Source organism: Geotrypetes seraphini, chromosome 8 (assembly GCF_902459505.1).
Source record: "Geotrypetes seraphini chromosome 8, aGeoSer1.1, whole genome shotgun sequence".
Lineage (NCBI taxonomy): Eukaryota > Metazoa > Chordata > Amphibia > Gymnophiona > Dermophiidae > Geotrypetes > Geotrypetes seraphini.
In genome coordinates, this window is record NC_047091.1 from 41,762,330 (window position 1) to 41,788,890 (window position 26,561).

The 26,561-nt window shown below is 42.3% G+C and overlaps 1 protein-coding gene across 7 annotated transcripts in view; it reads left to right on the forward strand.

The window, feature by feature from the left end:
* The window catches only part of BHMG1 (basic helix-loop-helix and HMG-box containing 1), a 484,779-nt gene that overhangs the window by 440,937 nt on the left and 17,281 nt on the right, over window positions 1–26,561 (forward strand). For all 7 annotated transcript variants that reach the window (XM_033953753.1, XM_033953748.1, XM_033953746.1 and 4 more), the window contains one exon: window positions 24,000–24,089. In XM_033953753.1, the coding sequence (XP_033809644.1) occupies window positions 24,000–24,089 (90 nt within the window). The remainder of the gene's footprint in view (window positions 1–23,999; window positions 24,090–26,561) is intronic.

A 26,561-nucleotide genomic window follows, 5' to 3' on the forward strand; every position in this document is an offset into this window, starting at 1 on the left:
GTGTCCTCTAGTCTTTGTAATTTTTGATGGCGTGAAAAATTGATCCACTTATACTTGTAGACTTCAATCATAGATCCCCTCAGCCATCTCTTTTCCAAGCTGAAGAGCCCTAACCATTTTAGTCTTTCCTCATAAGAGAGGAGCTCCATCCCCTTTACAATTTTGGTTGCTCTTCTTTAAACCTTTTCTAGTGCCACTATATCTTTCTTGAGATGAGACCAGAATTGAACACAATACTCCAGATGAGGTCGCATCATGGAGCAATACAGGGGCATTATAATATTCTTAGTCTTGTTTGCCATCCCTTTTTTAATAATTCCCAGCATCCTGTTTGCTTTTTTGGCCGCCCCCGCACATTGAGCGAACGGTTTCATTATATTGTCTATGATGACACCCAGATCCGTTTCTTGGCCGCTAATCCCCAAGGTGGACCCTAGCATCCGGTAACTGATTCAGGTTATTCTTCCCAATGTGCATCACTTTGCATTTGTCCACATTAAATTTAATCTGCCATTTGGACGCCCAGTCACAATCCACCTGCGTTTTAACAATTTTGAACAGTTTAGTGTCATCTGCAAATTTCATCACCTTAATCGTCATTCCAATTTCCAGATCATTTATAAATAAGTTAAATAGCACCAGTCCCAGTACATACCCCTGTGGCACTCCACTGTTTACTCTCCTCCATTGAGAAAAATGACCATTTAACCTTACCCTCTGTTTTCTATCCGATAACTAATTCCTAATCCAAAACTGAACTTTGCCACCTATCCCATGACACTTTAATTTTCTCAGGAGCCTTTCGTGAGGAACTTTATCAAAAGCTTTCTGAAAATCTAGATACACTATATCATCGGCTCACCTTTATCCACATGTTTATTCACACCTTCAAAGAAGTCATGCAGATCTCCCTCGGTCGAACCCATGCTGACTCCGTCTCATTAAATCATGCTTGTCTACGTGTAGCACAATTTTATTTTTTATAATTGTTTCTACCATTTTGCCCGGCACTGAAGTAAGGCTTACCAGTCTGTAATTTCCCGGATCTCCCCTGGAGCCCTTTTTAAATGTTGGCATAACATTGGCCACCCTCCAATCTTCAGGTACTACAGATGATTTTAGCGACAGATTACAGATCACTAACAGCAGTTCAGCAATTCATGTCTGAGTTCTTTTAGGACCCTGGGATGTGTACCATCCAGTCCTGGCAATTTATCACTTTTTAACTTGTAAATTTGGCTTAGTGCATCTTCCAGATTCACCGAGATTTCTTTCAGTTCCTGCGCATCATCACCCTTGAAAACCATTTCTGGTTCAGGTAGATCTCTTACATCTTCTTCTGTAAAGATCGAAGCAAATAATTCATTCAGTCTTTCCGCTATGGCCTTATCCTCCTTAAGCGCCCCTTTAACTCCTTGATCATCCAACAGTCCCACAGATTCCCTCACAAGTTTTCTGCTTCTGATGTACCTAAAAAAATTGCTATGAGTTTTTGCCTCTTTTGCAAGTTTCTCTTCATATTCTTTCTTAGCTGTCTTTATCAATGCTTTGCATCTAACTTGCCAGTGCTTGTGTTTCTTCTTATTTTCTTCATTCGGATCCTTTTTCCATTCTTTAAAGGATGTTTTTTTTTTGCTCTAAAAGCCTCTTTCACTTCACTTTTAACCACGCCGGTTCTCGTTGCCTATTCTTTCCACCTTTACTGATACGTGGAATACATCTGGTCTGGGCTTCTACGATGGTATTTTTAAATAACATCCATGCCTGGTTTACAGTCCTAACCTTTGCAACTGATCTTTTTAGCTTCTTTTAAACCATTTTCCTCATTTTATCATAGTTGCCCTTTCGAAAATTAAACGCCCCTAAACTAGATTTCTTTTGCGATGTTACTCCCAGTATCAGCTCGAATTTGATCACGTTATGATCACTGTTTCCCAGCGGACCCAACACAGTGGTTTTCAGGACCCATCCTGAATTCCTCCCCAAATTTTTCATGGAATTTCACCTGAATCAATCCATTGTGCTTTGTTTATTTCCCAAAGCCTCATTCTCATCCTGGAGAACAGCTCTACACACTTTGGACTGTAAACGTGCCTTGGCTTACTATATGCAAAGGATTAAGCCACACAGGACTTCACCTCAACAGTTCATCTTTTTTGATCCTAACAGATTGGGCTTGGCTGTCACCAAGAGCACTATTTCCACATGGTTAGCGGCCTGTATTTCCTTCTGCTATGCTCAGGCTGGGCTTCAGCTCTTGAGAGGCGTTCCAGCTCACAAGGTCCAAGCTATAGCAGCCTCATTGATGACATTTGCAAAGGAGCTACTTGGTCCTCAATTCACACATTCACTTCTCACTACTGTCTAGAATCCTATTCCAGAAGAGATGGTCATTTCGGCCAAGCAGTATTACAGAATTTATTTTCTTCTTAATGGCCAATTCTCTCTCCATCCCATTACAGTAAGCTAAGGAGTCCCACATGTGAAAATATGCTGCCTGCATGTCCTAGGATAAAGCACAGGTACTTACCGTAACAGGTGTTATCCAGGGACAGAAGGCAGATATCACATCCCTTCCACCTGCCCTGGTTGGCTTCTTAGCTTGATTATGAAACTAAGAAACCACGAGCCTGTGTTGAGTGGGAACACAGTCACGTATGCATGGTGCGGGCAGACTTGAAGCTTCAAAAGCTTAGTCACAGTACACTTTTGCATTGTCCATACCAGGCTCCATGGATGACATCACCCACATGTGAAAATATCTGCCTGCTGTTCCCGGATAACTGTGCTATCTCCACCACCACCGTCCCAGGAGGACATTCCAGGCATCCACCACCCTCTCTGTGAAAAAGTACTAAATAACATTACTCCTGTCTTTCACCTTGTAAACTCAATTCAAGTCCTCTAGCTCTACTGTTTCCCCCATCTCTACTAAAGATTTGTATGTACTTTTCAAGTATTTAAACATCTTCCCTGTCTCTCCTTTCCTCTAGGTATACATTTTTAGATAAAGTCTCTTCTCATACTTCTTTTGGCACAAACCCCATACCATTTTTGTTACTTTTCTCTGAACTGCTTGTCCTTAGCAACCCTCCATTGCTCCAGGTACCATAGTTAGAATGTGAGCCTACTGGGACAGTTAGGGAAATACTTAGAGTACCTGATTAGATTATGAACCCGATTGAACTGCTCAGATGGCTATGTCAATGGACGGTATATCAAATAAGAAATAAATATGGACAATACATTCACATTTATGGGTAACATTATCCAATGGACCACGGTGCAAGAAAATTCCCAGCTTCTTTTCTAGAAGCTTTTGGGTGTCCCATTGCTCATGCATGTGTGCCTTCCCATCCACCATTGCTGCATGGGGCCAGCCAGTCTCATTCAGTGAAGATGTCTTTTCAATGTCTCCTCTGTTTGTGGTTTGCATCTGATCAAAATTACAGCCTTACAGCCTCTTTTTTTTCTGAGTGCTGCAGAAGTCCAGAGTTCTTATTTTCTCATCTTTTTAGCTCCTTCGTGTTTTTTCGGCCTTTATAAGTTTCTTTTCATTTTCTACAACCTGTTGACCTGCCTAGGACTGAGTGTTCAGTTGGGATACAATTTTTTTTTTCTTTTTATCGTTGAGTCATTTGATTTTACTACTATTTTTCCCTATGTGTCCTAAAAACCTCCCAGTGGTTTCAAATGGTACACCCCCATGTGGCAAGACTATTTTGAGAAAACTAATACACATTATTTGTGTTTGGCATGCTTAGGCCTGGCCACGATGCCTTCTCTTGTCCTTTCTGTCTTCAGATGTCCAAGAGAACCCTGAAGACTCAAGAACAGTGCAGAAATATATTTGGCACTGAGAAGTCCAGCCATCAACATCAGAATCTGAGCCATTTGTCCCTATGGCTCTAGGAGCTGCATTGGACACTGGGGATACTTTGACATTGAGGAGGTTTCCATATTCCTCAGCATTAAACATCAACAACACCCATCGGATTCGGGCATCCTCAGATCCAACACCGAGGACGCAAAGATTTAATAGCGTCCTTATCAATGCTGAGGGACTACAATGTAGTACCTCTTTAAGGCACAGTGTCAGGAGCACTAGAGCATCAGCATCATTAACACTCAAGAAGTGCTTGCTCTGTGAAGACCACTCTCCCTCCAGGAATTTGACACCAGCATGCCAGCCTCCATTGAGCTGGGACCAGTCTTCTGATTCCTCAACCTAGCCCCTGCGTTTTCTAGTGCCTGTCAGCAAGACACAGATCTACGCCATGCTCCAGGAGAATCTGGGGCGACTTCTCACCTGACACGATGCCATGTCATTAAGGATGTTGATGTTCGACCTGGCATCAGTCCAGCCAATCCTGGAGGCCCATGCCCTTACTCTTGGTTGAACATCGACACCAATGCCTGAAAGGGTATTGGGGTCAGTAACAGTTGAGATAGTGTTGGTTCCAGCCCCTTGGAGGGAAGCCTCTTCGAGGTCCAGACCCTCACCATAATCTGAGCCTTCCCACCAGCTAGTCATTCGAAGCACATGGGGGTGATATGATTATTAGTCTGGTTCTGAGTCAGTCCACTTTGAAGCTTCTGAGGAAGAGCCAGATGATGTCTTGGAGACAGGATCTCTGTAACTTCCATCAGTTCCTTCCCCACTAAGTAAGAAGTCATCACCCCCAGTTTCATCAGGGAGATGACTAAGGTCATCCCATTTAAGCAGGAAGTCAAGAATAAGCCCTGGGCAGAAATGTTAGACATCCATAACTTTGGTGCCCTGCCTAAGAAAGCTCTGATAGTGCCTGTTCACAAGATCCTCAGAGCTATACAGATGAGACTTTTTGAGACTCTCTCTTTCATAAGAAGGCCGACTCGATGCATAGAATCAAAACACCTCCCCCCCCCCCCCCCCCCGAATTGAAGAAGCTGAAGCTGCTTCACCACTCTATGGTTGTTGAATCTTCCCCCCCCTACACATTGGGCTCAGGCTCCCCTACAGAACTTCAGCACCCCTGTTTAAATTACATGTCTGAAACTAACTAAAAATATTCAGCCACACATGATTAAGCCAAGACCGACTAATTTGTGGGAAGTCCTGGGGCAGAGATTTTCAGAACTTAACCAAATAAGATTATCACATAAATTGGGCCGCATATAAAGCTATCCTATCTTTACGAGGTTCAGCTTATGCAGTTAAGTGCTGAATATTGCACTTAACTACACAAGTGTTTTCTGGCCATGTATGCCTGGATATTCAATGCCTAGCACTGAATATCTTAGAATAAAGCCGGTAGCCAAAACAAAATGCTGACAACCGCTGGCTGAATATTGTCTAATGTGAGTAGAAGGTATCTGCAAACTTTATCCATCTATGCTTTGTTGAAGGTTACTTGATATAAAAAAAAACAAATATTGAGATATCACCAACTACTGAAGTTAATATGATATGCATCAGAAGACGTAGGAAAAGATCTTTGAAGATGAAAATATGCATATCTTAGAAAAGAGGAGAGGAGGGATAGGAAGATATGATACAGACATATATGAGTAGTTGTGTGCCTCAAGGATTGGTAGTGGGACTGATTCTGTTCAATATATTTGAGTACAGCAAGCAATAAAAGGGAATACAGAGTACACAGCAAACAAAATATCACTCAATAATGGGCATAGACGCTTGAAGATCTGGGACATGTATTCCTTTATTCCAGAGAAAAGAGACCCACCACTGTCAGTGTTTCGGCTCTTAGCCTGCCTCAGGGGTCTTTTGAGCAACCATATAATTATTTTTTTTTTCCAAACTTTGATTGAACTGTGTTAGATTTTTTTAAATTTCACGGTAACAGGTCTTCTCCGGCTTCTCTGTTCAAACTTTCCAAAAATACATGTCCCAGATCTTCAAGCATCTACACTCATTATTGAGTGGTATTTTGTTTGAAATATATTTGAGTGACATTGCTGAAGAAAATATATTTTTGCAAAGACATGAAGATTTACAACACAGTCGACTCACCAGAGGATACAGAAAATATGAGAAGAGATCTGCAAATATAAGAAGAATGGTCTAATGTTTGACAGTTAAAATTTAATGTGAGAAGTGCAGATTGGATTTTGTTCCCCAAGTGCATCAAAGGAGCTGTATGTATTAAGGGAAGAGAGGCTGATATGCACAGACTAGGAGCAGGATCTTAGGATAATAGTGTCTAAGCAACTCAAGGTAGTGAAACAATGTGACAAAGCGGTGGCCATAGCCAGAAGGATGCTAGGTTACATAGAGAAGGGAATCATCAGCAGAAAAAGGGAGGTTTTAATGCCCTTATACAAGTTGTTGGTGAAATGCCACTTGGAATATTGTGTTCAGTTCTGGAGGCTGCATTATGATAAGGACATTAGAAGACTTGAAACAGTCCAGAGGAGGATAAAAATATCAGGATTGTGCCAAGGCATGTATGAGAAGAGACTTGAAGACCTGAATATATATACCCTAGAGGAAAGAAGGATAGGGGAGATATGACACAGATGTTTAAATACTTGAATGATATAATTTACAAACAATTTTTTTTCAGAGACAGAGAAGTAGAAAAAAACTAAAAGACATGATTTGAGATTGCAGGATGGTAGACCCAGGAGTAACGTTAGGAAATATTTTTTCATGGAAAGCGTAATGGATGCCTGAAATGCCCTTCTGGTGGTGGTGATGGAGAGTGGTGACAAAAACCATGATGGAATTCAAAAACACATGGGATAGATGCAAAGAATTCCTAAATAGAAAGATGTTAATAACAAAACTAGAGAATGACACAGAGACAACTTTTTCCCCATCTCCAAAGGAACTCATTTTCCTATCCCATCCTGTGAGTTCTTTTCCTGTCCCTGCCCCATTCCTGCAAACTCCATCCTCATATGCACAAGCCTCAAACACTTTAAAATCATAAGTGTTTGAGGCTTGTGCAATTAAGGCAAAGCTTAGAGGGATGGAACAGGACCAGGGAAATCGAGTTCCTGTGGGGACAGGGACAAATTTGTTCTCAACAAAACTTGACACAACAGTTATAAGTTCATTTAGGATGCTCAGGAGCAATGTTCCCTCTAATTTTTCATAGGCTGTGTGCGCATTTTAAAGAAAAACTAAATTTGAGTGCGTTATAAAAATGATTGCCAGAGGGCCCGGAGTTCAGTTATGGGCAGGTCTTTGAGTTTAGTCTGAATTAACGAAAACACAATGTAATTTTAGTTACACTTTATGTTAGTTACACTTTATGTAACATAAAGTCTCATTTCAATAAACATAAATTATGTTTCATTGAGCGCTACCTATAATAATAACTTTATTTATAATAATAATAACTTTATTTTTGTATACCGTCATACCCAGGGAGTTCTAGGCGGTTCACAACAATTAAAACAGAATTACAAACGGTACAGTATCAATTGATCAGAGTTGCAGGCAGCAAAGTAGTTGAGTTTAGAAGGAATAGGAAAGAGTGTGTCGGGGGGGTACAGTAGGAGGAGGGAGTTAGGTTTTGGTTCTTTGAGGAGGGGGCATTAAGGGTCCTGGCTTTGGAAGAGGTAGGTTTTGAGTAATTTTCTAAAGCTGAGGTAGGTGGGGGCAACGAGGAACATTTGGACTATCCATGGGTTTAGTTTGGCAGCCTGGAAGGCGAAGGTTTTGTCGAGGAATTTATTGGAGTGACAGAGTTTTAGGGAGGGGAAGGCAAACAGCTGAATTCTGCGGGAGTTCTCTTTTCTGTGGTTCAGGATGAAGTGTGGGTTGATGTAGCTTGGGGATAGACCAAATACTGTTTTGTAACAAAAACTTAAATAATAAATAAGGTATCATTGTACTTTATACTTAAAATTTGGAAAATAACAGCAATTTAGTTTCAAAGTTTTTCCCTGCAATCTTTCATATTTATCCAGTCCGAATAAATTCTGTCAAGATCTGTTGAGCCTTCATCTTGAAGGTGACTCTTAACACGCATCAGCATTTCCAAATGCTCTAAATGTAAACGATTTCTTTGTTTACTCTTCAAATTGTTCATTAGACTAAAACCATGCTCACAATCTGAACTAGATGCTAAGAATGTGGCACCAATGTCCATCAATTTTGCTAAATCTGCAAATTGATCATTCTGAAATGCAAATTTTGTCATATCTGGAAAGCTGTTTATCAGATTGCTTTTGATTTTTTTCTACAACAAGGAATTTAAAGTCATTGTATTGCTGAATAATAACACTTTCCTCCAGAAGAAATTGTTTATACTTTAAACAAAGAGATCTGATATCTCCATTTCCGAAGTCAAAGTCGCATTGTGATATTGCTGTACAGTCAAAAGCAGACCATTCCTCAACTTCATTTTCAGGAAATCTTTCACCCAGATGCAAACATAGGATGTTGATGAAGGTTAATATGGAATTAGTATCCACTGAAACTTTTTCACCAGACCTCATCCTGTTGTCAAGAAGACTGTTGACTTTATCACTCCACTTAACCTTGTCGCCTAAGTATTGCATTTGAAGTTTGTTCAATTTACCCTGTGCAAGATGATAAGCTTCCAATGGTGTCAAACCACTTTTTTGAAATGCCATGGTTAAGGAAGCCAGTTCTGATAAGACATCATTCAAAACTTTAAGTGTAATATGAAATTATTCACTGTTCAGCTTCTTATAGCAGTACTTTGCAATAGGATCATTGTCTTCTTCAAAATATTTTAACAGGGGATCATAATTTCGTATAATTGCTTTAAGTGCAAAGTATCTAGATAACCAGCGCACTTCATTCAGAGGTCTGAAAGCAATTGAATCACATTCAGATGCATCTGCTATTTCTTGAAATTTGCATCGTTTAGTAGAAGACCGACACAACACCGTGTACACAGTTCTCATTACAGTTTCTACTTCTTTCATCAATTTTTCTTCTTTCCATGAATCAGAAAGTCCCAAATCTTCCTGATGTGCAACACAATGTTGCTGCACTAAATGTGGAATGTCTTTTCTCAGCTGTGCTGCAACACCATCTATTTTGCCCAACATAACAGAGGCACCATCAGAGGTGAACATAACCATTTTATTCAGGTCAAGTTTCCTATAGAATTCCCTAATTGCTGTTACTATTGATGTAGCATCACATGCTTCCAACTGTAGCATCCCACCAAATGATGTCCTATACTCATTTGAATTGACTGGCCGATACTTAAAGTAGAGTATTAAGTACTTGTTGACAGAAATGTCTGTGCTTTCATCAACAGTTAACGTATGATACGTTGCTAATTTAATGTCTGCCATACGATCATCTTGCACGATGCCATTGATAATTCCAAGAAATTCAAGCGCATAGTTTTTGCTTCTCCAGCTATCAGGTATACTCGCCATGTGCTCATTGATATCTTAAACAGAGAGCATTGAGATATTCATCTTAATGGGCAGCACAACATTGTCGACAAGAACCTTAATTTCATCAGGACTGGAATGCTTCCGTTCATTACTAATTTGCCTGTTTTCTTTTTTGGTTGGGCTTTCAAGCAACATGTTAACCAGTACCCCTCTTAAATTCGGATTTTTACTCCTGAGTTTCCTAATACTGTCGGTATGAGATTTACTTGATAGATGGCGTTTCAGAAAGTCCAGTTTCCAAACATCATCCCATATTTTCCCAGTAGATAATTTTCCAGTTGCTTTGGCATCTTGACAATAACAACACACAACTCCATTGTCTTCGTCATATGGTAAATATTTCACACAGTCAAACACGCATTGTATTTCGAGATTCCAGTGTCTCCATTTCAACAATTTCTTCAAGCCATTCAGACCTAAAAGCTGTTGCAGCTCTCTTGCGTTTTACACTTTTCACCATTCGCGGTTTAGACATTTTAAGAGTTATATCTGGTTGCAATTTAATAAACGAATACAGTTTTACAACCGCAGTACCACGGTGTACACTACGATTCCACGAAATAAACAATATGGCAGAACAATTTGACCTTTCCACTGCTTTCGACGTTGTCCACCATGATATTTTTGTTTACAAACTCTCTGAGATAGGCATCAACTCCACAGTCCTAGATTGGTTCTCTAAATTCCTCCGCTCTCGTTCTTACATTGTTAACATGAATGGCACCTCATCCTCCCCCTGGAAACCGAATTGTGGAGTCCCGCAAGGCTCTCCACTATCTCCTATCCTTTTCAACATCTATATGTCCTCCCTAAAACTCCTCCACCTATCCCCCCTTGAAACAATTTACACTTATGCCGACGACATCCTCGTCCTCCTCGACAGGGCCGCCATCAGGGCAGTACTACCAGTCCTGCATTCAGGGGCCCGGAGCTGACAGGGGGCCCGGGCTCCCCCAGGGTCCTAGGCAGTGTTCTAAGGCAGGGGCGCCAGTAGCTCGCCAAGGCAAAGTGAGTCGATCACCCAGGACTCACTTTGTCTTGGCGATCTAATCTATCAGGCCGATCAGTCTTCCTCTCCCCGACGTCAATTCTGAAAGAAGGGAAGAAAGATTGGATGCACAGTCAGAAGAAGAAAGTGCAACTAGAGACTCATGAAATCACCAATGATAGGAAAAATGATTTTATTTTAAATTTAGCAAAGTGGAGGCAGTATTACCACAGTTTTCAAAGGAATTTGCCCAAATAACTTAATAGTTAACTGGGTAAATTCCCAGAGATGAAAACTTCCCTTCACTTACTATGCACAGTTCTGAATTTATATCTGCTGTCTATATTTTACAATATGGTCCCTTTTACTAAACCGCAATAGTGTTTTTTAGCGCAGGGAGCCTATGAGCGTCGAGAGCAGCGCTGGGCATTCAGCGCAGCTCCCTGCGCTAAAAACTGCTATTGTGGTTTAATAAAAAGGATGGGGGGTATATTTGTCTATTTTTGTATGGTTGTTACTGAGGTGACAATGCATAGAGTCATCTGCCTTGACCTCTTTGAAAAAAACCCAGAATAGGAATGATAATTAACATTTTCTCAGTGTATAGTGTGCTTTGTGTTTTTTAATTTTATTGTTGGTAGATCATTTTGACTTGGTCATTTTAAAGTAGCTCACAAGCTCAAAAAGTTTGGGCACCTCTGAGCTAGAGCATTGAAACTGTGTATTTCTATTTTATCCCCCCTTTTACAAAACTGTGGAGCGTTTTTTAGTGCCAGCTGTGGTGGTAGCAGCTCTGATGCTCAGAATTCTATGAGCGTCAGGGCTGTTACCACCGTGGCTAAAATCCACACTACAGTTTTGTAAAAGAGTGAGGGGTTAGTTTGTGATGACATATTCCATACTAGTGTTTTCTGTGTTCTGTGTGTTCGAAAGACATGTTTTTCTGTTAGGATTGACGGTGTAGGATTGATCTGTGCTGGTCTGGCTTGTTTAGTTTTACAATGGGTGTATTGATGTACTGCTCACTGCAATATGTAAGATGCTGCCTTTTCCTAGGTACTCATGTGTGACGTGTGGTTTGTTACTAAAAATCATGTTTTACAGATGGGGGGGTGCCAAAAAATGATGGGCCCCGGGTGTTACATATGCTATGTAAGCCACTGTATGTAGAGATACCAGAAAGCTGGCGTAGCAAAAACTTTAAGTAAATTGTTATTCTTCTAAGTTTTGAGTATTTAACCCTCCCACAATCTCACGGGCACTCGTTTCAAGTTTCAAGTTTATTGAGATTTTGATTTAAACGCAATATCAAATATTTTCAATGCGTATAACAAAAATAAATTTGGGGAAATAATTAAACCATTTGAACAATAAACATACAAACATATCCATAGATGATTAAAATTACATAAGGAGTACAAGGATAAACTACATTTGTTTAAAAATGCGTTCTCCGCGCCTGCTCATAAATTTGTTGACTGGAAGGATCCAGCAATGTGGCCAGATGTCATTCAGGACAAAGACAGAGAAAGAATTGTGCAATTTGGATTAATGATGGAAGATGATTTAAAGTAAATGGCACAGTCTATGAGTAAAGATCTTGACGGACGTTCTTTTTATGAATATCTCCTCTATGCCAAATCACCCAATGGACGTGAGAAGATTTAAAGGACTGGGTTAGGTGGAGCATTAGCAGAAAAGTATGTGTGTATTCGGCCCATGAAAGAAGGGGGTGGGTGGAAGGGGGGGTGGAAGGGGTGCGTGGGGGGCCCAATAGGATTGCTCAGTAAGGGGCCCAGAAATTTCTGATGGCGGCCCTGCTCCTCGAGACCGATTCGAACCTCACTAACCTGTCTAAGAACATATCCTCTTGTATAATGAACCTACAATCCTGGGCCCACACTGTACAAATGAAATTGAATGAGCCCAAAAAAGACTTCTTTGGCTCGGCCCAAAACTGGACCACCTACCCACCTCCATCCCACTACCCTCTGGCTCCTCTCTGCAGCTTGAGTTCTCGAGCAATGTCTTGGGCGTCATCATTGATTCCACATTGTCCTTCAATGACCACCTCCAATCCTTGGTAAAAATATGCTTTTTCAGCCTTCACATGCTAAGGAAAGTTAAATCCTGCTTCCATCAAAAACATTTTACCCTCCTTGTCCAATCCATCATCCTTTCCAGATTGGACTATTGCAACTCTATCTACTTAAGTCTAACTTAAGAAAAACCTCTACAGACTTCAGCGGATTCAGAATGCCGCAGCCAAGCTCATCTTCGCTAAAAGTAAATTTAACCATGTCTCCCCGCTCCTGGCCAAGCTTCACTGGCTTCCGATAATCGCCAGGGTCCACTATAAATGCGCCTGTTTAGCTTTCAAAATCCTACACGGTATCCTCCCTTCCTTTATCCCTCTTTCTTGGAATTCCTCAAACCCTAATACCACCAGATCCTTCCACAAATTAAAACTATCCTTCCCCTCGCTAAAAGGCATTTCCCACACAGGAAAGCTAGGGACCTCCCTCCACTTCAAAATCACAGCTCTGGAACAACCTTACCTCCCCTCTTCGGAACTTGAGCTCTCTCCAAGTTTTCAACAAACATCTGAAAACCTGGCTTTTCTCAAAAATTGTAAGCCTCTCTCCAACTTAGGAATCAAGAAATCTCTTATATCTGGCATCCCAAGTCCTCTAAATATTCTTCACACTTCTACCTCTAACCCTCTGTTGTAGTTCCTTCCTATTTCATCTACTGTAAACCACGCTGAGCTCTACGAACATGGAGATGATGCGGTATACAAACCTAAGGATTAGATTAGATTAGATTAGGAAGTCAAAGAATCGGAATTGTTTCATATCCTATGGGCCATAGAAACATAGAAAAAGACGGCAGATAAGGGCCGCGGCCCATCTAGTCTGCCCACCCTAATGACCCTCCCCTATTTATCTCTGTGTAGAGATCCCACATGACGATCCCATTTCTTCTTAAAATCAGGCACGCTGCTTGCTTCGATCACCTGAAGTGGAAGTTTATTCCAGTGATCAACCACTCTTTCGGTGAAAAAGTATTTCCTGGTGTCGCCGTGCAATTTACCGACCCTGATTTTCCATGGATGTCCTCTTGTCGCCGTCGGACCTTTGAAAAATAAGATATCCTCTTCTACCTCGATACGGCCCGTGAGGTATTTGAACGTCTCGATCATGTCTCCCCTCTCTCTGCGTTCCTCGAGTGAGTATAGGTGTAATTTATCCAGCCGTTCCTCGTACGGGAGATCCTTGTGTCCCGAGACCATCCGGGTGGCCATTCGTTGGACTGACTCAAGCCTCAGTACATCCTTGCGGTAATGAGGCCTCCAGAATTGTACGCAGTACTCCAGATGGAGCCTCACCATGGATCTATACAACGGCATAATGACTTCAGGCTTACGGCTGACGAAACTCCTACGTATACATCCTATGATCTGCCTAGCTATGGGGCACGTGACGTGTCATGTTCAACTGCCAAAGATAACGGAATCACGTGAATGACTTAAAATTTATATTATAGTGCTTCAATAAATATGATAAATGGGAAATCGGAACATCTGGTCTTCTGCAACATTTCATTTTAGCAGTAAAAATCATTTTAGGCAAAAATTTATTTTTTTGTGCGCGCTATTTTAATTTGTGTGCGCGGGTTCGGCAAGTTGTGTGCGCGCGCATAAGCGCACAGCTTAGAGGGAACAGTGCTCAGGAGTGGTGCTTAAATAGCAGCTCCAGCAGTCGAGAAGTGAAGTCAATGCCAGACATATATGTGACACCATATATGGCAAGATAGATCAAGATGGGCTGACATGAGCTTCAATGGCAACTCCAGCAGTGGGAAAGTGAGGACAATTCTGGATGAATTTCTATGGTCTCCAACAGCTACCCAACTAGCAGACTACTTCAAAAACAAGATTACCATACTCAGAACCTCCTTCAATAACTCACCAACCCACCTCGACGAGATAATAATAAACCCTACAACAGGAAATACCACTGCAGCTGACAGATACTGGACCAACTTCCCAGTGGTACAATGGTCGGACATGAACCGACTCTACAAAAAATATAGCCAAGCGTCATGTGACCTGAACAACTGCCCCTCGTACCTGCTTACAAATGCCTCCCCCAAATTCAGAACCAACCTCATGCAATGGATTCAAACTACTCTCACGGAAGGCCAATACCCACAAGACCAAGGAGAAATCATAATCACCCCAATACTGAAAGATCACAAAGGCCCAATAGATAACCCTTCCAACTACAGACCCATCGCCTCAATTCCATTATATGCTAAACTAATAGAAGGTTTGGTAGCACAATACCTCACAAATTACCTAGAAGACCACAACATACTTCACCCCACACAATCAGGGTTCAGATCCAACCACAGTACAGAGACACTACTAGTTTCTCTACTAGATATAGCCCGACAGCATCTTAGCAAAGGAAGAAGGATGCTGATTATCCAACTCGACCTCTCTGCCGCATTTGACCTGGTAGATCACACCATACTCTTCAGATCCTAGAAGCCATAGGGATCTCAGGAGGGGTATACAATTGGTTCCAAGGATTCCTCAAAACAAGAACATACAGAGTAAAAACAAAAGATCTTATATCGGATTCCTGGTCTAACCCCTGTGGAGTACCTCAAGGGTCACCTCTGTCGCCCATACTCTTCAACCTATTCATCTCCTCCCTTGGTACTATTCTAGATAACCTAGAAGTAACTTCATTCAGCTACGCAGATGACATAACCATACTCCTCCCCTTCGACTCACAAGATTCCACTTCAATAGACAACCTGAAAAGAACACTAGAAGCAGTGGAAAATTGGATGCTAGACCACAAACTGAAGCTCAACCCGAACAAAACAAAATTTCTATTGCTTGAAAAGGACAAAACCCCATCTATAACCGAGTTAGAAATAAAAGCCACCAAATACCCCATACAACCCATTCTTAAACTCCTCGGAGTTACACTAGACAGATGCTACACCTTGCAGGTCCAAATCAATAAAACAACACAAAAAGCATTCTTTACCATGCGCAACCTACGAAAAATAAGAAAGTTTTTCAACAAAGATAAATACAGACTCATAGTCCAAGCCCTAGTCCTGAGTCTAGTGGACTACTGCAATATCCTCTACCTACCATGCCCCACATATTTAATATAACAACTACAGACTGTACAGAACACAGCCCTCAGACTGATCTACTCACTTGGAAAATTTGATCAAATCACCAATGCCTTCCTAGATTCACACTGGCTACCTATACAAGCCCGCATTCAATTCAAACTATACTGCCTACTATACAAAGCAGTAAACGGAATTGCACCCACCCACCTAAATAACCGCCTAAATTGGAACCTCTCATCCAGGCAATCTCCATTCACCTTACCCCCTTTCAAGGGAACTCAGCGCAAAAAGATGTACGACCACCTACTAGCAACACAGGCAGCAAAATTGGACCCCTACATCTCCAACCTGCTCATAGCAACAACTGATTACAAAACATTCCTTAAAGAAATCAAAACCCTGCTATTCAAAAAATGTATCCAGCTAGCTTAACCCCCCTCTCCTCCCCTCTTGCAATCTCCCCCCTCCCACCCTCTACCTGTATTATCCTCCAAAGACTCAACAATGTGACAGTTTCTACTCTTTAACATCCTCGTATTCTTCCAGCATCATCCGATACTTTTCCTATTCTCTCCACCTATCTGGTACCCTCTTCTCAAAACTTTATTATGAACCAGCTCCTTAATTGTACAATGTATCCAGCTCCTTAATTGTAACTTTTTCCTGGAAATGTCCAGTTCTCTTAATTGTAACTTTTGTTCCTGGAAATGTCCAGCTATCTTCTGACGTAATCCGCTTAGAACTGCAAGGTACAGGCGGAATAGAAGTCAGTAATGTAATGTAATGTAATAAATAGCAAGACAGATCAGGATGGGTTGTAGTGAGTTTCAACAGCAACTCCGGTAGCTGGAAAGTAGGGCAGTGCAGGGCAGACTTTTTTATGGTCTGAGCCTTGAAAATATCAAGGTCAGATCAGGATCAAGTATGCATATTTTATACCATATTCAAATTGTATTTGCTTCAGAGGAGAGGGGAAGACATTGTATAGTGGAACTTAGCAAGTAAAATGTAATAATACTATTGGACTATAATAATACTATTGGACAGCACGGATTCTGTAAGGGAAGGTCATGCCTAACAAACCTTCTGTACTTCTTTGAGGGAATAAGCAGTCGGGTGGACAATGGGGAACCCATAGACATCATTTACCTCGATTTTCAAAAGGCTTTCGACAAGGTGCCACATGAAAGGCTGCTTAGGAAGCTGTGGAACCACGGGGTGGGAGGGGATGTGCACAGATGGATCAAGCACTGGTTGTCGGGTAGACTGCAGAGGGTCGGAGTAAAGGGCCAATATTCTGACTGGCGGGGAGTCACGAGCGGTGTGCCACAGGGATCGGTGCTGGGGCCGTTACTCTTCAACATATTCATCAATGACCTAGAAAAGGAGGCAAAGTGCGAGGTTATAAAATTTGCAGACGATACCAAACTGTGCGGCAGAGTTAGGTCCAGGGAGGAGTGTGAGGACCTGCAAAGGGACCTGGACAAGCTGGAAGACTGGGCAAACAAATGGCAAATGCGCTTTAACGTGGAAAAATGTAAGGTCATGCATATAGGGAAAAAGAATCCGTTGCTCAACTACAAATTGGGGGGGGGCATTGTTGGGAGACAGCGGTCTTGAGAGGGACTTGGGTGTGCTGGTGGATGCATCACTGAAGCCATCTGCACAGTGCGCAGCAGCCTCAAAAAAAGCCAACAGGATGCTGGGCATCATAAAGAGGGGCATAACAACCAGGACGCGGGAAGTCATCATGCCATTGTATCGAGCGATGGTGCGTCCACATCTGGAATACTGCATTCAATATTGGTCGCCGTACCTCAAGAAGGACATGGCGGTACTTGAGAGAGTCCAAAGGAGAGCAACCAAACTGGTAAGAGGGCTGGAACACTGCCCATACGCCGAGAGGTTGGATAGGCTGGGGCTCTTCTCTCTGGAAAAAAGGAGGCTCAGGGGAGATATGATAGAGACCTTCAAGATCATGAGGGGCATGGAGAGGGTGGATAAGGACAGATTCTTCAGACTGAAGGGGACAACAGGTACGAGGGGGCATTCGGAGAAACTGAAGGGAGATAGGTTCAAAACAAATGCAAGGAAGTTTTTTTTCACCCAAAGGGTCGTGGACACTTGGAATGCGCTACCGGAGGAAGTGATCAGGCAGAGTACAGTACAAGGATTCAAACAGGGATTGGACGGATTCCTGAGGGATAAAGGGATCGTGGGATACTGAGAGAGGTGCTGGGATGTATCACAGGTATAGAAAGCTAACCAGGTAATAAGTATAGAAACCCAACCAGGTCGTGCATGTGCAAGACTGGAGGGTTAGGACTTCGATGGGAAGCTAGGACTTAAATGGGAAACCAGGGTGGCAAGGGGACCCCCTCTGGGGATTCAGACAGGTCGTGACCTGTTTGGGCCGCCGCGGGAGCGGACTGCTGGGCAGGATGAACCTGTGGTCTGACCCGGTGGAGGCACTGCTTATTAGAGAATGACACGGTGAAAAAATTGGTCCCCGTCACCGCCCCGTCCCCGTCTCACCATCCTCTGCACCGCCACTGCCACCCCATTCACCGCCCCGTCACCGCCACTGCAACCCCATTCACCGCCCCGTCACCGTCACCGCTGCATACATAAAAGCCTCAAACGGGTACGATTTTATATACTTTTCTTTATTTACGTATAAAGGAAACATTCTTTAAAACTTTAAAACTTAGTTAAATATTAGTTAATAACTATACAAAAACAAAACACGCAGAGAAAAAATTAATTAATATAAATTCTCAAAACTGACACATTTTGATCACTAAATTTAAAATAGTTATTTTTCATACAGTTTTTCAATCACTAATCTTCCACCACCCCTGGGGCTAGCAATGCAAAAACAAACACGACATGTACTTTAAATGCTTACAATGTTAGCCTACATGGTAAGTAGACGCGGCCGCTGTACCTAATCGCGGCAAAGATCTCCCTGCCGTGATTAGCATAGTGACCGCGGCTACGGCTGCAAGTCTCCCCTCCCCCCAGCGATCACGGCAGGAGGGCACCCAACCCCTCCTGTAGACCCCCCCAACGGCCCTCCCGACAATCGCAGCAGAAGGGTACCCAACCCCTCCTGCCGGTCCTCCCAATGGCCTCCCCTAAGATCGCCGGCAGGAGGGTACCCAACCCCTCCTGCTGGCCCCCCCCCCAACGAACCCTCCCACCCCGGAACCCCCTTAGTCTTACTTTCCAAGTTGGACCGGACGGCTCCTCACACGTATGGCCAGCAGGCTTGCCTCCGTCCAAATAAGGCGGGCCCGCCCCTACCCTGCCCAACCCACAGGATCCTAGGGCCTGATTGGTCTAGGCACCTAAAGCCACTCCCGCTATAGGAGGGGCCTTAGGTGCTTGGGCCAATCAGGCCCTAGGATCCTGTGGGTTAGGCAGGGGAGGGGAGGGGCGGGCCCGCCTCATTTGGACGGAGGCAGGCCTGCTGGCCAGACGAGCGAGGAGCTGTCCGGTCCAACTTGGAAAGTAAGACTAAGGGTGGTGTTTCGGGATGGCGGGGTTTGTTGGGGGAGGGTCCGGCAGGAGGGGTTGGGCACCCTCCTATTGGCGATATAGGGGGCCGTTGGGGGTGCCGGCAGGAGGGGTTGGGCACCCTCCTACCAGTGATCATAGGGGGGCTGTTGGGGAGCTGGCAGGAGGGGTTGGATATCCTCCTGCTGCGATCGTCGGGGGGGCTGTTGGGGTAGGCAGGAGGGGATGGGTACCCTCCTGCCACGATCGTTGGGGAGGGCTGGTTCTGTCGGCATGAAGGGCTGAGGGCGATCGTCGGGGGGGGGGCGGGTTCTATTGGCAGGAAGGGTTGATCTGACAAATGAGGAGCACGGTGAAACACAGGTAAATAGCGGTTCCTAGAAGGGGGGACATTGGCCTGCGGGGACAAATCTATTCACCGTTTTTGCGGGCGGTGAAAGGATTTGTCCCCGCGTCTGCGGCGATTTGCTAATGAGGTCACCATAACCCGCAGCCAAACCGCAGCCACGCAGCGGTTCGCTGCGGGGGTCGCTCCCCGTGTCATTCTCTACTGCTTATGTTCTTATGTTCTTATGACTGTTGTTTCAGTAATTCTTTGATAACGAATGTGAGTTCTGAGCAGACTGGATGAACCATGCAAGTCTTTATCTGCCATCATATACTATGTTTATTATGTTACATTATTTGAAAGGTATTGATAAACATTTTCTAAAGATGAGAAAACTGTAGAATAACAGGACATAAAATAAAGCTGAAAGAAGAAAATTTAAAAGCAATTCCATGAAATACTTTTTCATAGAAAGGTTGGTAGATGCTTGGTGTGTCCTCCCTTGGTGTGGTAGGGACTAAAATAGTGATAAAAAGCCCTGGGATTAAAACAGAGGCTCTTTATATTAGCAAAAAGATGGAATCAAAGTATAGAGCATTTCTGCTCAAAGCAAAATATGAATGACTTTCACATTTCAAAATAGCATAGAGGAGAACATAAGCAGTGCCTCTGATGGGTCAGATCAGAGGTCCATCGTGCTCAGCAGTCCACTCACGCGGCGGCCCATCAGGTCCAGGACCTGTATAGTAATCCTCTATCTATACCCTTCTATCCCCTTTTCCTTCAGGAAATTATCTAATCCTTTCTTGAACCCCAATACTATACTCTGTCCTATCACACCCTCTGGAAGCGCATTCCAGGTGTCCACCACCCTTTGGGTGAAGAAGAACTTCCTAGCGTTGGTTCTGAATTTGTTCCCTCTTAATTTTTCCAAATGCCCTCTCGTTCTTGTAGTTCTTGAAAGTTTGAAGAATCTGTCCTTCTCCACTTTCTCTATGCCCTTCATGATCTTGTAAGTCTGTCTCTGTCATGTCCCCTCTAAATCTCTGCTTTTCCAGGGAAAAGAGCCCTAGTTTCTCCAATCTTTCAGTGTATGAAAGGTTTTCCATACCTTTCATCAAACGTGTCGCTCTTTTCTGAACCCTCTCGAGTATCGCCATATCCTTCTTAAGGTACGGTGACCAATATTGGACGCAGTACTCCAGATGCGGGCGTACTATCGCCCGATACAACGGCAGGATAACTTCTTTCGTTCTGGCTGTAATACCTTTTTTGATTATACCTAGCATTCTATTCGCCTTCTTAGCGGCCGCTGCGCACTGTGCCAACGGCTTCATTGTCTTGTCCACTATTACCCCCAAGTCCCTTTCTTGGGTACTCTCACCCAATAACAGCCTTCCCATCGTATAGCTGTACTTTGGGTTTCTGTTTCCTACATGCAAGACTTTACATTTCTCTACATTGAACTTCATCTGCCATCTCGTTGGCCACTCCCCTAGTTTGCTCAGGTCCCTTTGTAAATCTTCGCAGTCCTCTTTAGTCCTAGCCCCACTAGTTTGGTGTCATCTGTGAATTTTATTACTTCGCACTTCGTCCCTGTTTCTAGATCATTTATAAATACATTGAACAACAGCGGTCCGAGCACCGACCCCTGCAGAACACCACTCGTGACCCTCCTCCAGTCCGAGTAGTGGCCCTTCACTCCTACCCTCTGCTTCCTACCTGCCAACCAATTCTTGATCCATCTGTGTACGTCTCCTTCCACCCCATGGTTCTTCAGTTTTCGAAGTAGGCATTCTTGAGGTACCTTGTCAAAGGCTTTTTGGAAATCTAAGTATACGATGTCTATGGGGTCCCCTTTGTCCATCCGTATGTTAAATTCGTTGAAGAAGTGCAATAAGTTCGTTAGGCACGATCTTCCCTTGCAGAAGCCATGTTGGCTTGTTATCATAAGTTTATTCCTTTCTAGATGCTCATCGATGCTGTCTTTTATCAGTGCTTCTGCCATTTTCCCCGGAACCAAGGTCAAATTTACCGGTATAGTTAGAGGAGTACCACACATGACAAAATGTCTTAAATAAAGGATCACTTACAGGTCACTGACCTGGGGAGCAGCCGCAGGAGCAGACTGCTGGGCGGGATGGACCTGTGGTCTGACTCAGCCGAGGCAATGCTTATGTTCTTATGTAGTTCCCTGGGTCACCTCTTGATCCCTTTTTAAAGATGGGCGTAACATTGGCTATCTTCCAATCCTCTGGGATAACGCCTGTTTTCAGGGATAGATTACAAACTTGCTGTAGTAGTTCCACTATTTCCTCCTTTAGTTCTGTCAGGGCCCGGGGATTTGTCAGTTTTTAATCTTTCTATCTGCTTGTGTACATCTTCAAGGCTTATCTCCTTGGATGTTAATTTTTCTGCTTGGTCTCCTTTGAAGATTTGTTCAGGTTCTGGTACGTTGGATGTGTCCTCTTTTATAAATACTGACGAAAAGAACATGTTTAGTCTTTCCGCAACTTCTTTCTCCTCCTTCACCACTCCTTTCCTATCTCCTTCATCCAGCGGTCCCACCTCCTCCCTTGCTGGCTGCTTCCCTTTAACATATCTGAAGAACGGTTTGAAATTTCGTGCTTCCCTGGCTAGCCTCTCTTCGTATTCTCTTTTTGCTTTTCTAACCACGAGGTGACATTCTTTTTGATGCTTCCTGTGCTCTTTCCAGTTCTCAGTTTTGTCCTTTTTCCAATTCCAATTCCAATGAATTCTTCTTATCTCCTATCGCTTTCTTCACTTCTTTAGTTATCCACGTCAGGTCTTTTGTTCGGTTCTTTTTGCATCTTTTTCTGAATCTAGGGATATTCAGATTTTGCACCTCGCTCACCGTGTCCTTGAATAAAGACCAGGCTTGCTCTACAGTCTGCCATTTCTTTGAGCTCTTCCTAAGTTTCTTCCTTACCATTACTCTCATTGCTTCATAGTTTCCTTTAGTGAAGTTAAAAGTTGTCGCTGTGGTTCTCTTTTCCTTTGGTATTCCTACTTCAACTTTGAACTTGATCATATTGTGATCGCTGTTTCCCAACAGTCCCACTATTTCCACTTCCTTTGCAGGTTCTCTTTGCCCATTAAGGATTAGATCCAGAGTGGCATTCCTTCTCGTTGGTTCTCTGACAAGATGCTCCATGAAGCAGTCCTGTATAGCCTCCAGGAATCCGGTCTCTCTAGCGCATTTTGAGTTTCCAAGACTCCAGTCTATCCCGGAATAGTTGAAGTCTCCCATAACAATCATGTTACCGCTTTTGCATTCTCGCTTCATCTCGGCTTCCATTTCTTCATCATTAGCTTCAGTTTGCCAAGGTGGACGATAGTACAGGCCCATCTTTATCTCGGGCCCTTTCCTTCCTGGTATTTTAACCCATAGTGATTCCAATTTGTTGGTCATCTCTGCTGTGTCCACTCTAGTCAAGTTATGCTTTCTTTTATGTATAGGGCTATTCCTCCTCCTTTCTCACCTGACCTGTCTTCGCGATAGAGTTTGTACCCTGGCAGTGCTATGTCCCATTTGTTTTCTTCATTCTACCATGTTTCAGAGACTCCAATGATGTCCAGGTTTTCTTTACTGGCCATGACTTCTAATTCTCCCATTTTGTTCCTTAGGCTCCTTGCATTAGTATACATGCAATTTAGGTCCTGGTATTTTTGGTCTTCATTTCCTTTCCCTGTGCTATGATCTTTATTTTCTTCTCCGTAGAGAGTAGCAATTACAACCCTAATCATCTCTCTGGGCAGATTAGATAGGCAGGTCATTTGCTAAGTTTCTATATATCAGTAAACAGAAAATAAATATGAGGTCTATTCAAAACGTTCCATGACAGTTTGATTTTGTCTCCAAGCGATTCAACACCACTGATGACATAAAGTAAAATTCGATGCAGCAACTTTTGATGATTCCTGAATATGCATTTAAGGACTGTTTCCAGAAGTAGAAATGATGTTGGGAAATGTGTATATGTAGGGAAGGGGAATACTTTGAAGGGGACCCAATGAAATAAGTTTAAGATTGTTTAATAATCTATATATATAAAATCGGATGTATTTGTGTGTGTGTGTGTGTGTGTATGTAGATTTCAACCAAACTGGGTATACATATCACTTACTATCTGAGAAAAAATACTGGGGGGGTGGGAAGGGGGGTGACATGTAAAAATTTTCAAAAACAACAGATAATTGGGATAAATAAATATCCGGGTAACGCCGGGTAATCAGCTAGTTGTTGTTGTTTTTTTATAAAATCAGTTCTGGAACCTTTTGAACTGACCTCGTAAATGTGTAACAGGAGAGGAAAGCCATGCATGCATAGGGTGAAAAACATTAAAATCTTTAAGAGAAGCATGCAGAAAAAAAGATGCAGAGATAACAAGATAGAGTAAGCGAAAAGCAAGTATGGGAGGACAATGGGAGACATGTACGTACACACATATCAGGTGATAATCCTGAGAACCAAAAGCAACCTTGTTAGGCAGTAGTTATAAAAGCAGAAGGAAAACCTGACCTGGTCCTACAGCTTCCTTCTGAGGTTTGAGAATTTTCTCTAAGCACTCCACTTTCTTTTTGCAGAGCCCGCCCTGGAACGGCTTCCACCACAGCCACTAAAGAGTTGGCATATTTATGGCGAGTGATGTCCAAACAGGAGCGAAGACCATACTGGTGAGTTATATGCTTGTATTAATAGGGAATCACTTATCTTAAGCTGTAGTTCTGTAAAGTACCATTTTATAAAAAGAGAAGCCATGAGGCAGCTTGAACTCTTATGTTGTACAGTGGATCTGCTCCTTCTTAGTACTCATGTGCTCAAAGTTTTACAAATGGAAAATTCTTGTTGTCTTTCCTAAAGTAAATGGCACAGAGTTCTAATATGCATAGTAATTCGTATGTGGGTGTTTTTAGCTTTCTTTTTCTAGGATTCCTCAGATTTTTTTCATTTTCTTTTAATTACTTAGTTTTATTATTTTTGTCATTACTTTTGATTATATAATAATAATAACTTTATTCTTCTATACCACCATAATCGTGCGACTTCTAGGCAGTTCACAACTGAAGAGAGCTGGACAATCAGCGAGTTACAATATGCAGATAGTCAGTGAAATTACAGTATACAGAATCTTAAAATGCAGCAAATTACAATATACAGTTTGTTTAGAATTTCAGAAGGGCCTTTTTAGAAAAAGTGGCGAATTACATAATACAATTTGTTAAGAATTTCAGGGGGGACATATTAGGAAAAAAGAAATGGAAATTAGTGTTTGGTGTAGTTAATGTTTAGGTGATACATCTGTCGAATAAGTCAGTTTTTATGACTTTTCTAAAGACGAGGTAGGTCAGTCTAGCTCTATTAATGTAGTTGTCCAGCCAGTGTTGTTTGTTTGCTTGGTACATAAAAGTTCTATCCAGGAAGATTTTGAATTTATAGCCGGTAATGCTAGAATATGCAAATAGATTGCAATTTCTGGTTTGCCTCATGGGACTGTATAATACGAAGTGTGATAACAAGTATGTAGGAGTTAGTCCCCAAACTAGGTTGAAGCATATGCAAGAGAACTTGAATATTATTCGTGCCTCAACTGGCAGCCAGTGCAGTAGTCTGTAGAAGGAGCTGACGTGGTCACTTTTTTTCAATCCAAATATCAAACGGACTGCTGTGTTCTGAACAATTCTAAGTTTCCTCACTGTTTTTTTTTTGTATACCCATATAAATGATATTGCAATAATCCAGTGTAGAAAGTACTAGTGATTGCACTAGTAGTCTAAATGATAATGGGTCGAAGTATTTTTTGATGGTCTTTAATTTCCATAATGTCAGGAAACACTTTTTTACCACTAAATTCGTGTGTTCAACTATTGTCAAATGTGTGTCTAATGTGACTCCCAATATTTTTATTGTTTTAGTAATCGGGTAGTTGTGATCTTTTATATGTAACATTGTTTTGGTAATTTTGTCCGTTGGGCTTGCACTATTTTAGCCACTATTTCACCTAGGTCAAGTGGAACACGTGGAGGGGCATAATCAAAAAACATGTCTAAGTCGATTTTGGGCCTAAGTCGCTAGTTTCCCAAAGTCGAACATGTCTAAAGCCCATTCTTGAAAAATACATCCAAAATATATATATTTTTTTAAATCATCTACTTGTACGTCCAGTCGTTTGATTGTCCAAACCGCTAAGTCGTCTATCTTTATACCCCATTCTCGTCCAAATATTCATCCAAGTCAAAAATGCCTAGAACAAGACCTTTTGGATGTGTGTATGGGGGGGGGTCAGCAAAGTTATGAACTGGCCACCCAGACATGGCAACAGAGTAGTGGGGCACCTTACACAGTATTGCTGCGAACTTCACAAAAAGGGTGCCACATAAATATCTCACCACAACTCTTATAGGTCATGGTGAACCCCCCCACAAACCTATATTTTGAAAGGGAATGGTAAATACATTGGTGTGATATATAGGCCTCGTTCACAGTTAGAAGAAGTGGACAGAGATTTAATAGTAGACATTCAGAATATATCACAAAAAGGGGAAGTTTACAAATAGGTGATTTTAACATGCCGGATTTTGATTGGGGTATCCCCATTGCAGGGTCTTCTAGAAGTAGAGAGATCTTGGATTCTTTACAAGGAGAACTGTTCCAGCAGTTGGTAATGGAACCCACGCGGGATGTGGTCATACTGGACTTGGTGCTTACAAATGGAGAAATTGTTTCTGATGTTACAGTGGATGATCATCTGACATCCAGTGATCACTGCATGGTATGGTTTAATATTAAGATGGGTATAGAGAGGGCTCATTCAAAAGTAAAAGTTCTAAACTTTTTAAAAAACTAACTTTGTTTAGATGGAGGATTACGTCAAGGAACTGTCTGGATAGGAAATGCAGTGGGCAAAACTGAAAGGAGTTATTGTAATAATAATAACAACTTGATAACTTTTATTCTTATATATTGTCCTACCATAAGTTCTAAGCGGTTTTCATCCTAGAAGACTGTACATTCAGTGAAACTTACATAAACAGTTTTGAAAAGAGGATACATCCAATCTCATTTTATCCATTTATCAAATAAGTAGGTTTTTAACAACTTCCTAAAAGAATAATAGGCTTGGGCTTGAGGTATAAGGGTACTTAACC